This window comes from Telmatherina bonti, assembly GCF_933228915.1.
Source record: "Telmatherina bonti genome assembly, chromosome: 12".
NCBI classification, from domain to species: domain Eukaryota; kingdom Metazoa; phylum Chordata; class Actinopteri; order Atheriniformes; family Telmatherinidae; genus Telmatherina; species Telmatherina bonti.
In genome coordinates this window covers 19,057,615-19,072,081 of record NC_136610.1, presented here as the reverse complement: position 1 = coordinate 19,072,081, position 14,467 = coordinate 19,057,615, and the positions used below count along the sequence as shown (strand labels likewise).

Here is a 14,467-nt window from a genome sequence, read left to right as displayed (position 1 = left end):
TCCATTTGTCAGGCTTATTGTATTTCTTTAATGAGCCATCATCCAGCTGCTGTGTCTAAATAAGATTACACTTTGAATTGCAGACTTCATTTAAAAAAAAAAAAAAAAAAAAAAAAAGTGTTTTGGAAGAAAAACTACAGACCATGTATAATAGATTGATGAAGACTCCAGTAGATGCTCAGGCAGTTCTTCTCCTTCTTCATTCCTCGTTTACACTGGCAACCATGTAAGGGGCTGGACAGAAGGGCGGACACTGCATTGGAACACTGGCTTCTGGCACCCGGACCAAGCTTCATGCTGCCATTGCCTGCCACACATTGACGCAAAGTGCGCAGACGTGGACTACAAGTCTCATCACTGGAGCATGAGTCTCCAGCCTCTAAGCAGTCTCTGCCGGCCAGTATAACCTCAAACAAGGCTGCAAGACAGGATGTCAGAGCACAAAAAAAGAAAACATATCGATGAGGGATTTGAGACAGAAGGTGAGCAGAGGCTGACAGCAGCAGTCATGTCAGCTGTCAGAAAGATGAAAGAAAAAACTAGAAAAAAAAAAAGAAAAATACAGTGAGGAATGTGAAGTTATGTGTTGAGATATTGAGCATTACTGTCTGCTGAACCGGCTGAAGGCTCATTATGAAATTCTGAAAACATTAAAATGATTTGTTCTCATTCTTTGCAAAGAACTTCACAGTGTTTCCACCAATTCAGAAAATATTTTTCAAAGTGGCAATGAGCCAAGAGATCAAACCTTTAATCCAGGTTTAAATTAACAAAACACTTAAGTTACAACCAAGAAGCCAAGAGTTTAAGCAATAAATTACCCAAAACTTGATAAATCTGATTGTGTATGAGGCATTAAGAATGTGTTTTTATTTACTATAGGGATGGCTATGAGAAAAATAGTCTTCGATTTTGGTGTTGTTGTTTTCTCAATGTTTTGTTAGACCTTTAACAGGTCATAAGGAAACTTTGTTGTAATCGAATCATGTCAACGTAATGCCTAGAAATTATTGTTAATCCCTGAGCACAGATACAAATAAAACAAAAAATGTGAAAATATAGTGGTCTATACAATATATTTAACCCCCCAAACCCCTCAGATATATATTGTATGTCTCTTTAAAGAAAATTCTGGTATTTAGGGTTCAAGATTTTGGGAAATCAGTGATAAGGTAAAATAAAATAAATAAGTTCAGAGCACAACCACATTTTAGTTGTGGTGCATTCTACCCAAACTACAAATTTCTAAGGGCTCCTGAAGAAGCATCAATATATGATGAGTTGGGAGTTAGAGTGCATTGATTTCTTTGGATAATATGCTTTGGTACATCTCAGTAACTTGCAACGTGTCCTGCAGGTTTCAGTGTTTTCTGTCTTCTTGTGAAAAATGGCTTCAAGGCCTCGGTTCAACTATGTTGTGCTTTGTGTGCACGTTAAAGCTGTATTATTTAGTTACCATGTGAAGGATGAAGTGTTAGGCTTCTGCAAATGCTAATCCATGCTTTTTACGATTCATAGCCAAACCTTGCTCTGAGTAGCTTTGGCTCCCAGTTGTACAGGATTCAGCTCATTCAGTGAACCAGAGGACTTGAATTCTAAGTGTATGTCGTGCATAGAGATCACTTGAAGCATAAATGCTATTTGACAAACTGTTCATAAAAATAAACAGAACATCAACATGACTTAAATCTATGATGTTATTATTAATCCTTATAACCCAGAAGGAATAATCTACAGTCATCAGAGGTGTAAAGACACTTACATATTATAGATCTACAAACCATGTTTAAACATGATTGAAATGGTAAAGTGTTTATCATTTTGTAATGTTAATATCCTTTTTTTTTGTGACTTTAAAAAATGTGGCTCTGAAGATGCCAAGCAGTGAAGTGTTTCAATAGTTATTTTGTTCCAATCTTCATGCTAACATGTCATAAGATGTAGAGCAGTTGGAAAATGTGATGTTGAGAACTAGCCACGTATTCCTCAGCAATGCAATGTGTGAACGGTGTGGTCTTGCATTTTCTTGTTGAAGATTTCATGGGTGTAGAAAAACCTGTCAGAAAATACCCCCCCCCCCCCCCTTTTTTTTTTAAATCTTTTTTTCTGCTTAGTGCTGCATCATGAAACTACAAGCTACTTCTGTTAAGGCAACTGATATAACTTGAAAACATCATAGCATCTGACTTTTTAGACATTGTGCTGATACCAATCTAAATGTTCCTTTACATCCCGGTTTTTCTGTCTGGTCCCACCACACCGCAGCTACTTTTTCCAAAAATAAGTATCTTGTCCAGATGCACAAGGTTAACTCAAAGCTGTTTTACTTAAGAGGTCATTTGGAAAATAATTCTTTTGTGTAGTGCAATGTTTAAGAAGTAGTTTTTGCACAGAAATCCCTTGCTCATACAGTTATTGATAAACAACTGATGCAGGACTAGGATGCAGAGATTGCATACATCCATTCTAGCTCAGAACCCTTTTACAATTTAGATCCTTACTCAAGTTCACTGCTGTGGAAGTTATCCATTTTCAGCAGTCATTTCTGACAGCACATTCAGAAGCATCACATGCATTTAAATCAAGTAAATCTTGTCATTCAAACACAGAGATTTCATATCACATCTCTTGAAAGTCACAGTCTTGTTTGTACCAGCTTTAAAATCCAATTTTTTTTGTATTTCATGCTTCTTTTGCATGTTTACACTGTAGAAATCTCAGTGGCAGTATTGTTTCAGTTGGTGTTTTGATGTCAGAAACATGCACGCATACAGAAAGAAAGTTTCAAGAAATCATTCTGTCAACTTGTCAACATTACTTTTCCAAGGCTGGATTTTTACACAAAACCCAGGTGTATTAAGTCTCACTCCTATCAGGAGTATTACAAATTCTCACCTTCTATTCATCACAAGTTATCTAAGAACATCCAATACATATATGTGTATGCTAGAAAAAAAAAAGTGTAACCAATGCCAAAGTCCTGGAAGGCCAGATGGTCACTTTCAAATTCAAGGCTGAAATCCTTGGCCATTTCTCTATGGCTACATGTGTCAGTTTATTCTGCCTGGGCAGATGCTGAAATAGACACCATACATCATGAATGCAAATGAGTCACTTGATTTGACATTTCCAATAAGCCTGTCTCAGTGTACCAGTAGGTTCAGCCTATTAACCATGTCAGTAATCAATGTGTTCTGAAGCACAGTTAAATCCTCAGATTCCCTGCCACATAAATCACAGCCAGATTAGCTGATCAGTTACCCTTGCACACCGACTTAATGGTCCACTTCAGGAGAGATAAAATGGGAAATGAAACTTAATGAAGTCAGCTGGAATGCTACCTTCACTTCAATATACCTACAATGCTTTGAAGCTGCGAATGAAATTGTTGGCCACTGGTGTGCTGTTTAAATTCTCTTAAAATATGTCAGTTTTTCAGGGATTGGCTAAAACCTTACTTTAAATTAAAGTGGATTGAATTGTGTAACAAAGGATGTTTTTGTCTACAGTGCCGGTTTACAGCAGATACTGTGAGTCCGTGCAAGTTATGGTGTGTAGTATGACATGACACAATTTTCTAAAAAAGAGTGTTGTCATGACTGAACCAAGGAGAACCAGAAGTTAAACTTTCTTTCATTTTATTTAGCAGACCAGGAGTTAAATGTGGTGAACAAAGCCAAATATGTTGGTAAATCAGAAAGGATTTCTCTCATGATGATGATGTTAAGCTGTAAACTGTATGCACAAGCAAATATGCTGGCACTCAAGTTTTATGTGTACAGATTATGTCAAAAACGGCCTTTGAAGAGTGTACTGTACTCCTTCGACTTCTCATTTATGGTGCAGTTTTAGTAAAGTTCAAATAAAAAAGCGTCAGGTGGCATTTTAGAATACTGTCCAACATGTGAAAGTCTCATGCTTGTATGAAATAATGTTCCTACATTTCATGCTGTGTAAAATCATGTGTTGATTAAGGTTCTCAAAAAATATCACATTGTAATGGTTTTGACTGTGACACAAGGTATTGTTCCTGTTTCTGGAAGCACTGAAATGAGTGTTTGTTCCCACAGAGATTGTTATAAGCTTTTATAATGAGGTTTGTTTTTTGTTGATGTTGTTGTTTCTTGTTTTTCTTGTTGATTTTATGCATTAGTGTGTCTGAAATGAAATAGGATTAAATTATAGCCTTAAATATGCTGTTTATTACATCTAGGTATACTTTTTGTTTTACTACATGTTAAATATAATTTTTACTTTTGGTACACACTTTTTGTTTACTGCAGATCAATAAATTAATCAGAATGCAAGTTTTTAGGTAAGCAGGCAAAGTACTTACTTATAACATCCACAAGGGTGAATCCATTTCCAAAGAAGCTATTTATGTTTTATTTAATAAGTGAGCTGCCTAGAGCTCTATTTTCTGTGTAGTTAATTTAACACATGTACTCAGCACACACCATCTGGCATGACAAGAGAGGAGACAATTCCATTTCTTTCCAAATCTCCAAATATGGTGGCTTTGTTGTTTTAATGGTAAATTAGGTTATGTTGCATTACATTTTGTCCCTTGCAGCAATGTATACTGCAAAATGCACCTCAAAAAAGTTAACTTTGTCTTCTTTCTTTAGATATAGTTCACAATTAAACAAAACACACAAACCTTGCAGCTGATTACATATCTGGATATTTACATTTGTTGCAAAATCTATCTATTCCCAGTGCAAAAAAAAATATATATATATACAGACTAAAGAAAAGTTTTGTCATAAAGATCGATTATCAGTGAGCAGTTTTTTCATGGAGGACTTGGAAAGCCACGGTCATAAATACAGTATCAACACACTGCAGATCCACAATTTGGAAAAGATTTGTGGACCACATACTGGCAAAAACGTCAGCATAAAAAAACTATGCACAGAAAACGAACACATACTGATCAATATTTACTCTGGACAGCCAAGTACCCCCCAGCACAGTAATTATCAGTAGTCAGAACATTCTACGAGCAGGCCGGCACCATAACAGAGGAAGAAGACAGACAGAAGGGGGTATAACATATCCGGCACTGCCAATACTTGATTTGGGCCATAAACAAAAGGGAACACAAAGTCATAAACAAGAAAAATGGACCAAAAACAAAATCCAAACCAAAAATAAGGACTTGCCATATATCAGAGGCATAATGGGACTAATAAAACAGGTAAAACACACAGTGGTGAAACCACAGATCACGAAGACAGTTACTGGTTCATCCCAAAAAACAAAGTAGAACAGAACAAAAAAACGTGCAACATATTATGTAAAATACAGTTCAAATTAGAGCTGCAACTATTGAGTACTTTTGTAATCGGGTACTCTGTCGATTATTACTTCGAGTAATCGAGTACTCTAACAATTTTTTTTATAATTATAATTTGTAAAACAAATACTAGAAACTCAACCAAAGTAAATCTATAAATTTATATTTGTGAAGCTGCTGCATGTGTTGTTACTACCTAATGCATGAGGAAAATGTCTTAAAATATGATACTTTTAAAATGTTTTAAAAAGTATCATATTTTAAAATGTGCCAATGTGTTTGTGCCCGCGCTCAATGTGTGGAGAAAAAAATCTCAACCGGTCGCAAATTTCTGCATTTTAAAAGATTAAAAAGAAGAATTCACGTAGAAAGAAGGACTGACTTGTAAACATGTCCAAAGTATCTAAGAACTAGCCGATGTCTTGGTGGACGACACGCCTGTTAAAAATGTGTCTGTTTAATACGGAATAAAAGTTTGCTGCAGGAACAGAGGCTACGCCTGCCGTCACACGCTGCCTAAAACATGCGCTTTGATTCTGCGTATGTGCGGGAGAGACAGATGAGGGATGGATTACAAGACGGTTAACATGCGTTAGAAGCCGACTCCTTGCCATACCTCGTCACTGCTGACTAATAACACAGGTTATAACACTGTACATTTAAACAGCCGCTGCTGCTGTTGATATAAATCGCGAAGCTGAAACTCCTCCTGGAGCGGTGAAGTGGGGGGGGGTTTGTTTCAGGTGCTGCAACATTGACACCTGCTATACAGCACACACACTGCACTACGTTTTCTGCCCTTTTCAGTGTCAAATGGTCCCACACTTGTGACTTTTTCGGTCTTTTCTTCCCCTCTTCTTCATTCTCTGCCATTAGAGACCAAAGCAACGAGAATCTTCAGACAGAAAGCAAACCACTTGCCGCTGCTGTTTGACATGTCCGTCATCAGTCCGGGTGAAACAGTCATACTGTACAGACACACCGTAGGCGACAGGTTCTGTTTTTATATATTTTATACATGTTTAGATGTTTTATATGTTTACTGAAACAGTGATGTAGTCCCTCCAAACAGCACAGTGGTCTGAGAATGCCGCGATGATGCATAAATTAAAATATATCACCACGTGATATTAATTAAACGACGCCTCGAGGCAGATAATTTGCCTCGATCAATTTTTGTACTCGAGTTACCCGAGTAATCGTTGCAGCCCTAGTTCAAATTGTGAATAAAATCAGAGCAGAGAGAAATAAACACAAAATATTTGTTTTGGACACAATAAAGATGAAACAGTGGGCCAAGTACACCATCAACCAAGATCAGGGGGCTTGTATGCGCCCTCACACCTGGGACTTCCTCCTACAGAGACAATCAAGCAGCGGGAGATGTGGCCAACCTGGCAGACCTGTCAGGTCCTTCAGGTTAGCCACACCTACAGCAACAGCCGATAAACAATACCTCCAAGCAGTCAGATGACTCTTGTAAAGAAGACTGCAGGCACCAGTCGAAACATGTTAAGATAAAGAAAAAGTCAACTAAACAACTGAAGATGGAATTGTAAAATCTAACATTGGTTTGAAAAAAATGCATTTAGTGGACATAACTTCATTAGTTGTTGGTCATACTAACTATAGGTTGCTCAACTTTGAAGTGTGATCTGTTTAATAAATTAATCTACTTAAGTTGAATCAGTGTAATTAAGATGAAGAGAGGAACAATGGTGTTCAGGAGGGCAGGATTTCCCACAAAGCTGTTAATAAGGTAATTCATGTTGGCTCCATTTACTTTGACAGCTTAGAAATAGTTAAAATGACCAAAATCTCATTCGAAAGATTTTTTTTTGTTATTATTTTATTTGTTTACTTAATTAGTAAGTTCATTAAACTAAAAGGTTTCTTATGATTTCAGGATGAGGTTAAAGAAAAATACTGGAAATAAAGTAGTTATTCTCCTCCCTTTGAGCTTTGTCCCTTCATCATCACAGCAAATCACCTGCTTCACCTACCAATCCAGTACAGATGTTGTATGCCAGATGCTCTTCCTGATACAACCCTTGCAATTATCTAGGTCTGGGACAGGCCATCAGAGAGCACTGGCTTGTGTTCCATCTCAGGGCTGCATCGTGGGGGCTTGAACCTCCAACCTTTAGGCCAGTGGACAACTAGCTCTATTTTATAGTCATACACACTCATACCCCAATAGGGGCATTAGGGGGGCAACTCGGGGTTCAGTATCTTGCCCAAGGACACTTCAGCACATTGTCAGGGGAAGCCTGGAATCGATCTCCCAACTTTCTAGTTGGGTGATAGACTCCTCTTCCTGCTGAAGCAACAGCCACTTTGGAAATAAAGAAGTATGTCACGTCCAATTTCAAATCATCCGTGCTCAAATGTCTCAGTTTCTCTTCTTTAGTTTGCTTTTATGTTTGCTGTTTGTCTCATTTAGGAAGACTAAAATGTAAAAGTACTAAATTAAGGGTAAGAATAAAAAACATCATGTCTTTACCTTGAAAACTCCAGTGATGAAGTCAGTTAGCAGTTAAATCAGAACATGTTTCAGGCACCACGATACCTGTAGACTTCACATCAGCAATATCCCAACTATAATTTCAGTCAATAGGCAATTTATTCTATTTATAAAAATACAGTTTACTTCTTAGAATGTTGACAAAAATGGAGGATATTAAATTATTGGTGAGGTCAAGTAAGTGCTCTCTGTTTCCTGGGTATCTCTGTTTATGAGCGGCTTTACAGGCACCGATGCATCATGATAGACACGTAGGGCTGCTCGATTATGGTAAAAATAATAATCACAATTATTATGACTGAAATTAAGAGCTCAATTATTTAAAACAATTCTCCAATATCTTTACCAACATGAATTTATTTAACATTAAACAGGCTTTCGGGCTGCATGGTGGCACAGTGGTTAGCACTGTGGCCTCACAGCAAGAAGGTCACTGGTTCAATCCTTGGCTGGGGAGGGGTTTGGTCAGTGGCCTTTCTGTGTGGAGTTTGCATGTTCTCCCCATGTATGCGTGGGTTCTCTCCGGGTACTCCGGCTTCCTCCCACCGTCCAAAGACATACACATTAGGTTAATTGGTTACTCTAAAGGAAAGGTTACTCTAGGAATGAGTGTGAGTGGTTGTTCGTCTCTCTGTGTAGCCCTGCGATGGACTGGCGAGCTGTCCAGGGTGTACCCTGCCTGTTGCCCAAAGCCAGCTGGGATAGGCTCCAGCTTCCCCGTGACCCTGAATTGGAATAAGCAGTTCAGAAAATGAATGAATGAATGAATAAACAGGCTTTTGAACAATGTCTTTAGAATTCCACATATTTCAGAAAACAAACAACATGAAGCTTTTTCTTGACAATGTGCAAATACTGATGTAAACTCAAGAGGTAAATATAAACTATGTTGTAGTGAACTTCCACAACCTACTGTCACTATTCTACATCGCACCTGCAACCAGAGCCGACTGGGAGACTGGCCGCCGCGTGCTTTAGGATGGGGAGGGGCTCCCGTTGCTTGTTCGTTACAGTAACTGTAGAACAATATGAGCCTTCATGTCAGTCACTAAAACACCGGAAAAGTCTCCAACAACTTCAGTAAAAATTGCTAGATTTGTTGCTAGTCGCTTTTAAGAAAAAAAGTCGCCAAGGGGGTTTGGAAAGTTGCCAATTTTAGTGAGAAAGTCGCCGAGTTGGCAACAGTGTCTGAATAAAACCAAAGCGGCTGTGGGAGGAGTTTACAGCACAACGCTGCAATGCCAGTGATGCTCAATTGGCAACTGAAGACAGCAGGAGAGGAAACTGCAGAGAGAAAAGAAATCACACCCTTCTATTTGTATGATCGTTGAAAACTCAGATCGTAATTGAGATTAAAACCCGACTAATCACCCAGCCCTACAGTGGCTTGTCCTGAATTCAGCAAAATTCGCATCCACACCAAGTTCCTGCCGCAAAGCACAAGATATTTTAAGTCCATCAAGTATTTAATGTAAGGTGTTATTAAAAGCATTACGTGTTGTAAACAAAACCAAGATTTTGTTTAAGTGTCAACTTCTTAAAGGTACTACTTCAAATCATCCCAGTTAACTGTACTCAGTCAGTATCAATAAAGTATTATTTTTCAACAAGAGTCACATGTGGGCCTAACACAGAAAATTAATCAATTTAACTCCAACTAAACTCGGTGTACGTACAAATAACTTTTATTACTTGTTCCCCCAGTCTATGAGTCATTGTGTATTTCTGTTATAAATAATTGCTGCCTGTTGTTCCACGTAAGACAACATTATTTGCTTTCAAGGCACAAAATCAGCATATTTCCAACATCAAAGTAGAGGAGATTGAATTTAGTGAAATGAGAGGAAAGTATTCATCTTCATCTACATTAAAGCAATGTCAGCTCCACCAGCAATTCTCACATCAAACAAAGAAAGACCTAGACAAACCTGGTAATTTACCTTCAAAGTTTGTGAAAAAGAAAAGCGTTTGCACTTTTAGTATAAAACTTAAGGCCACTTCTTTTTTTTTTTTTAGAAAAAACATATCCATACTTGATTGTTTGCCTAAAGCACATATTTTAAACTCTTACTGAAGTAAAAATATAAGATTACAGAATAAATATAAAATTAATAAATATATATTCTGATCCTTAGTCAAAATAGCCATCTCATAAAATATTTTTAGGAATACAGCCAAGTAAATGATACAATAAAAGACTGTGTTAACTAGTAATCTACACCATTCGTTTATTAGTTTATTTGTTGAAAATTAAAATTATGAGACAGTATACACAATTTCAAGATTATTGAACCTATCTACAGATACACAAGACAGATGTTTTGATAAAATTGTTAAAGTAGTGTGTGGTGACATTGTTATGGTGGGGGTTTATTTATAGAAGTCATCTCAACTTATCATTATTATTATTATTATCATTTGAAATGTGCAGATTACATAAGATTTATCTTCTATCTGTGCTTTTTTCTTCATGCAAAACAATGTGGTCAAACTGAACATGAAATTAAATGAACAAATTAAAAAAAAAAAAATTATGTTGAAAAGAACATCATAAATGGATGACACATCATTGAGTTATGAAATAAACAAGTCCAAAGGTAAAACCATCCTACATCTCATCAAAACTACAAATAAAGGTAAATTAGGTATGTTGTAATTTGAAGGTTGGCTTGTTTGAGTGGATGATTCAAGAAGGCAGGAGTGCTTAAAGTAAATGAAAAAGGTCAGTCTTACTCACTCCTCTAACAAGGTCAGTCTTATGCACTACTCATAATTTCCCTTATTAATGATATTATCTACTTCATAATTTCAGGAGCTTTAGCTTACTTATAAAATTGTTTATTTCTCACTGATTTTTTTTTTTGTGTGTGTGTGTGTGTGTGTGTTTTTTTCTTATTTTTTTAATACTTCACCAAGACAAATATAAAGGCAACACTATGGTCAGGATGTTTGTTCCATAACTACCATCAGTAAACCATAGTACTACTGTTATTCAACCTCTGTTTGCCTGATCAATGTGGTATTTCTATTTAAAATTGAAAAGTTAATATAATTTCAATGTTATTTTACATGTGCTAATGATGGTCTCTCGTAAGTAAAGCATTTAAATAGCAAAAAGTGGGTTAACATTTACACTGCTAGATTCACTGGGCAGACATTGCAAAGTAATGTAAAAGAAGGTTTCTCTTCTTACCCTTTTAAAGAGCTTTTTACTGGAAGAGGATCCTTTAATAATATTTGGGAAAATATTGTAAACACTGTAAAAGGCAGTAAGTGGTAATTTAGAAAAGGTTGCCTTTTCTGTTGTTATTTTTCCTGCTGTTTGCAGAACGAAGTTGGATCAGAACAGCAGTTGTACAAGACTCACATTGCACTGAGATTGACAGAAACCTGTCAAGGGCTTGAAACCTATATTAATCAAAGTAATGCTCCACATATCTGAGATAGCATCAAGTCCTTGATAGAAACTACTTCCCCCAAATAACCATCTCCCATTCTCCTCCTATAACAGCCTGCTGAAAACAACCGTCCCTTTAACAGATGTTTTCACTCAGAGAAGCGTGAGTCCCTGAGAATGAGTCCTTCAGACTATTGCTGAAACTCACATTGCTTACCCAAGTTCACGATCTCAAACTGCACAAATTTGAGTGAAAAATAAATCCCAACCAGTAAAGAGAATCTGCTGGGACTTCAGCTCCTCGGGGTGGACCACATCACAAAGTTATTAGAGAAAACAAATTGGAGGAATTTAAAGACGTGTAATCAGATGTCGGTGTACAGATATAACAATCCTAAATTAAATTTGCTGTTCTCTTTTTCAGGCTGCTTTCATACTGTAAAATCATTTATGTTCAGGTTCCTTTGGCAGTGTCAGTGAAGCGGAACAGCACCTGGCTGATAAAGTAACTAAGACAGCATAAACAACCAGCTTGTCTACACTTTGCTTTAGGAGACCAACATAAACAAGCTGTAATCAAAAAGACTGCCGAGTAGAAGGCCATTTTTACAGCACCTGAGGGAGCGATTAGAGGATAAAGATCCCCAACTGTATCTAGACACACCTTGGCTTCCCTTAGTTGGGAGTCTAAGAACTTAAACCCTAGTCCACTCCTTTAACACAACGCTACCATTTCCCAATTACAATTACAACTATTTTCTAACTACATTTGAAATGCCTTTATATAAAATAAGCCTGTCCCATAATCTATTAAAAATAAATAAAGTAAATGTTGATCTCAGCATCAGGAACAGATCTAAATGACAAGTGCATCATGGTAAAATAATCAAAACCTAAAAAATGTTTGTTTATTTTCTTTTTGTTTCAGTAGTGGGCTTAAGTGAAATGTATTGCTTCAAAGTAATTTCAAAGGTGTATGAAAGCATTTATTAGATCAAATCAAATGATAGATTTTGCTCAGCCTCATGAAAAGATAATGGTGCTAGGTGGGACACTATTTAATGTCCGACTGGCACACCTGGCATTGGGACATTTTTTTTACCCCCAAGGCTCAAGAAGTTTTTACAGAGCCACACTCAAACAATCTGTTCTGCAATAACAAAATGCAATATCAAAGTCTGTATCACAATTGCAGTTAATCTCAAAATGACTTTCCAGCAGTCTGAGTGATTGTGCCAGGTTTCTGTATATTATTGCCGTCTCAAGTGGACTGAAAGATTGTTTCGGTTTCTGAATCTTTCTTAGTTGAGCTCTTAAAAAAATCTGTCTTACTGCATATAATCTTGGATTTGCTTATTACTTTCTCTATTCTATGTAATTTGAGATTTGAATTGATCCCAAAATGATAAAGCTAATGTGTAAAAGAGTGTAAATATTTTTTTCAAAATTACACCTGAATGAGTCAAAGAGAGTGGTTGTCAATAGTGACTCAAACTGCAACTACAATTGTTGCCAAAGGGAAAAAAAAATAGGGAATTATGTCAAAAGAAATAATGTCAAAAGTATTAAGAGATGATAAAAGCTCAGTTTTTCAATTAACAGTCTTGGTTGTGTGTGTCATTTAAATATATCATCAGAATATTTCATACCTGATTCTGCTCTGAAGAACAACAGAGACATGTCAGTGCACCAAACAGCGGTCTGTGATATACACATGCACTCTGTAAAGCACTTTGTGCTTCCTTCTGTTTGGAGAAAAAGTGCTAAATGAACAGTGTTTAATGGTATATTTTACTTGATAAAGAAAACATCCTTTATGTTCTAGCTCTAGTAGAAAAATTAAGGATCATCAAAATTTTATTGATAAAACTATGTCTGCAGAATAATTCCTGAGAAATGCGAGTCGAAATTCAAATGGTCGATCTCCTGAATGAATACCATTGTCAATTAACATCCACTCTGCTACTCTTAATGGCATGGCTAGAAATACAAAAATCACCAGTCTATCACCAGTAAATACTACCAAGCTGTTTCCAGTAGTGAAGAATAAACTCGGTCTTCATGGGAAAGAAAACAAAAAGGCAGAAAGAGCTTAATCAAACTAAGTTTTTTTTATTTTATTTTTTGTAAATGATGTTCTTTAACTTTCTGGTAATTGATGATGGTTTTTGTCTGAAAGGTAAATTACTGTCACTAAAATAACATCTGTGCATAATATTCAATATTGAATGTTTTTAGAAAATCTTATTAAGCTGAGACATCCCTACTAGGAGTTAACATTAGAATTCCAAACTGAGTGATGTAAACATGAAAGTTGCCTCCAGCTCTTAAGAGAATATTTCCATAACACTGTGGTTAATATTGAACATTCACTGTTGTTAGACTAGCCCAAACACTGAAATTAAGTTTAATAAGCTTAGATGTTGGCTGAATATCTTAGCAGTATCTGCCATGTTTCATTTTCATGTCTTATTTTTACTTATGCAGCCTGAACAGTAAAACAACAATGTTATATGTGTGATCTTCAAAAACCTTTTACCACTCTATTGTAATCTTTAAAGGTTTATTAGCCACCTGAGGTTTATTTCAATGGAAGGCTAAAATTCTATTTAAGCCCTGTATCATGCTAAAACCATATGCAAATTGGTGCAGTGCAACTCACCTGCTGACACTTACATACCAACACAACTACAAATCTGCAGGCTGCAACTCCCACAGTGTCATGAGAAAGACTAGAAGACAAAGACTCTGTCAGTGTAATTAGTATCAGACAATAGGGCATCTGGAACAGATTCATACACATCTCGATAACTTGGTTGAGGCTAATGAGTATAAGATCACAGCTCTCTCTCTTCCCGCTGAGGAAAAGGAAAGAAAGCCTGTACACTGTAGGACGCAGACACAAATGCCTACTCACAATTAGGACCACCTCGGGAAGTTATAGGCCAGTTTAAGGTATCTGCCCGCAATGAAATAATAAGTGCATACTACTCTATTCTGTGTCTTTTAGTCTGCATGAAATGAATGTTTCAAGTATTCACAAAGAGTCCCTGATAACAAAACATGTACAGCCCATAGACTGTATGTAAAGAGATGGACGGAGCCTCTGTGACGTCACCCATAGGTTTCTTAAGAGCTGAATTGAAGGTCGGTGGGCGGTTCTTACTGTCGCCATGTTGGTAGCATTATGCGCGTCGTCTCGCCCGGAAAAAACAAATGTGGGCAAAGAGGTGGAGCTGAGAGGGCA

At 36.8% G+C, this 14,467-nt stretch overlaps 1 protein-coding gene across 1 annotated transcript in view; it reads right to left on the bottom strand.

The window, feature by feature from the left end:
- gfra4b (GDNF family receptor alpha 4b) overlaps positions 1 to 14,467 on the bottom strand; it is a gene marked incomplete at both ends in the record, with an annotated part of 64,543 nt that overhangs the window by 14,115 nt on the left and 35,961 nt on the right. Inside the window, one exon of the mRNA XM_079249581.1 lies at positions 143 to 418. Within this exon, the coding sequence (XP_079105707.1) occupies positions 143 to 418 (276 nt within the window). The remainder of the gene's footprint in view (positions 1 to 142; positions 419 to 14,467) is intronic.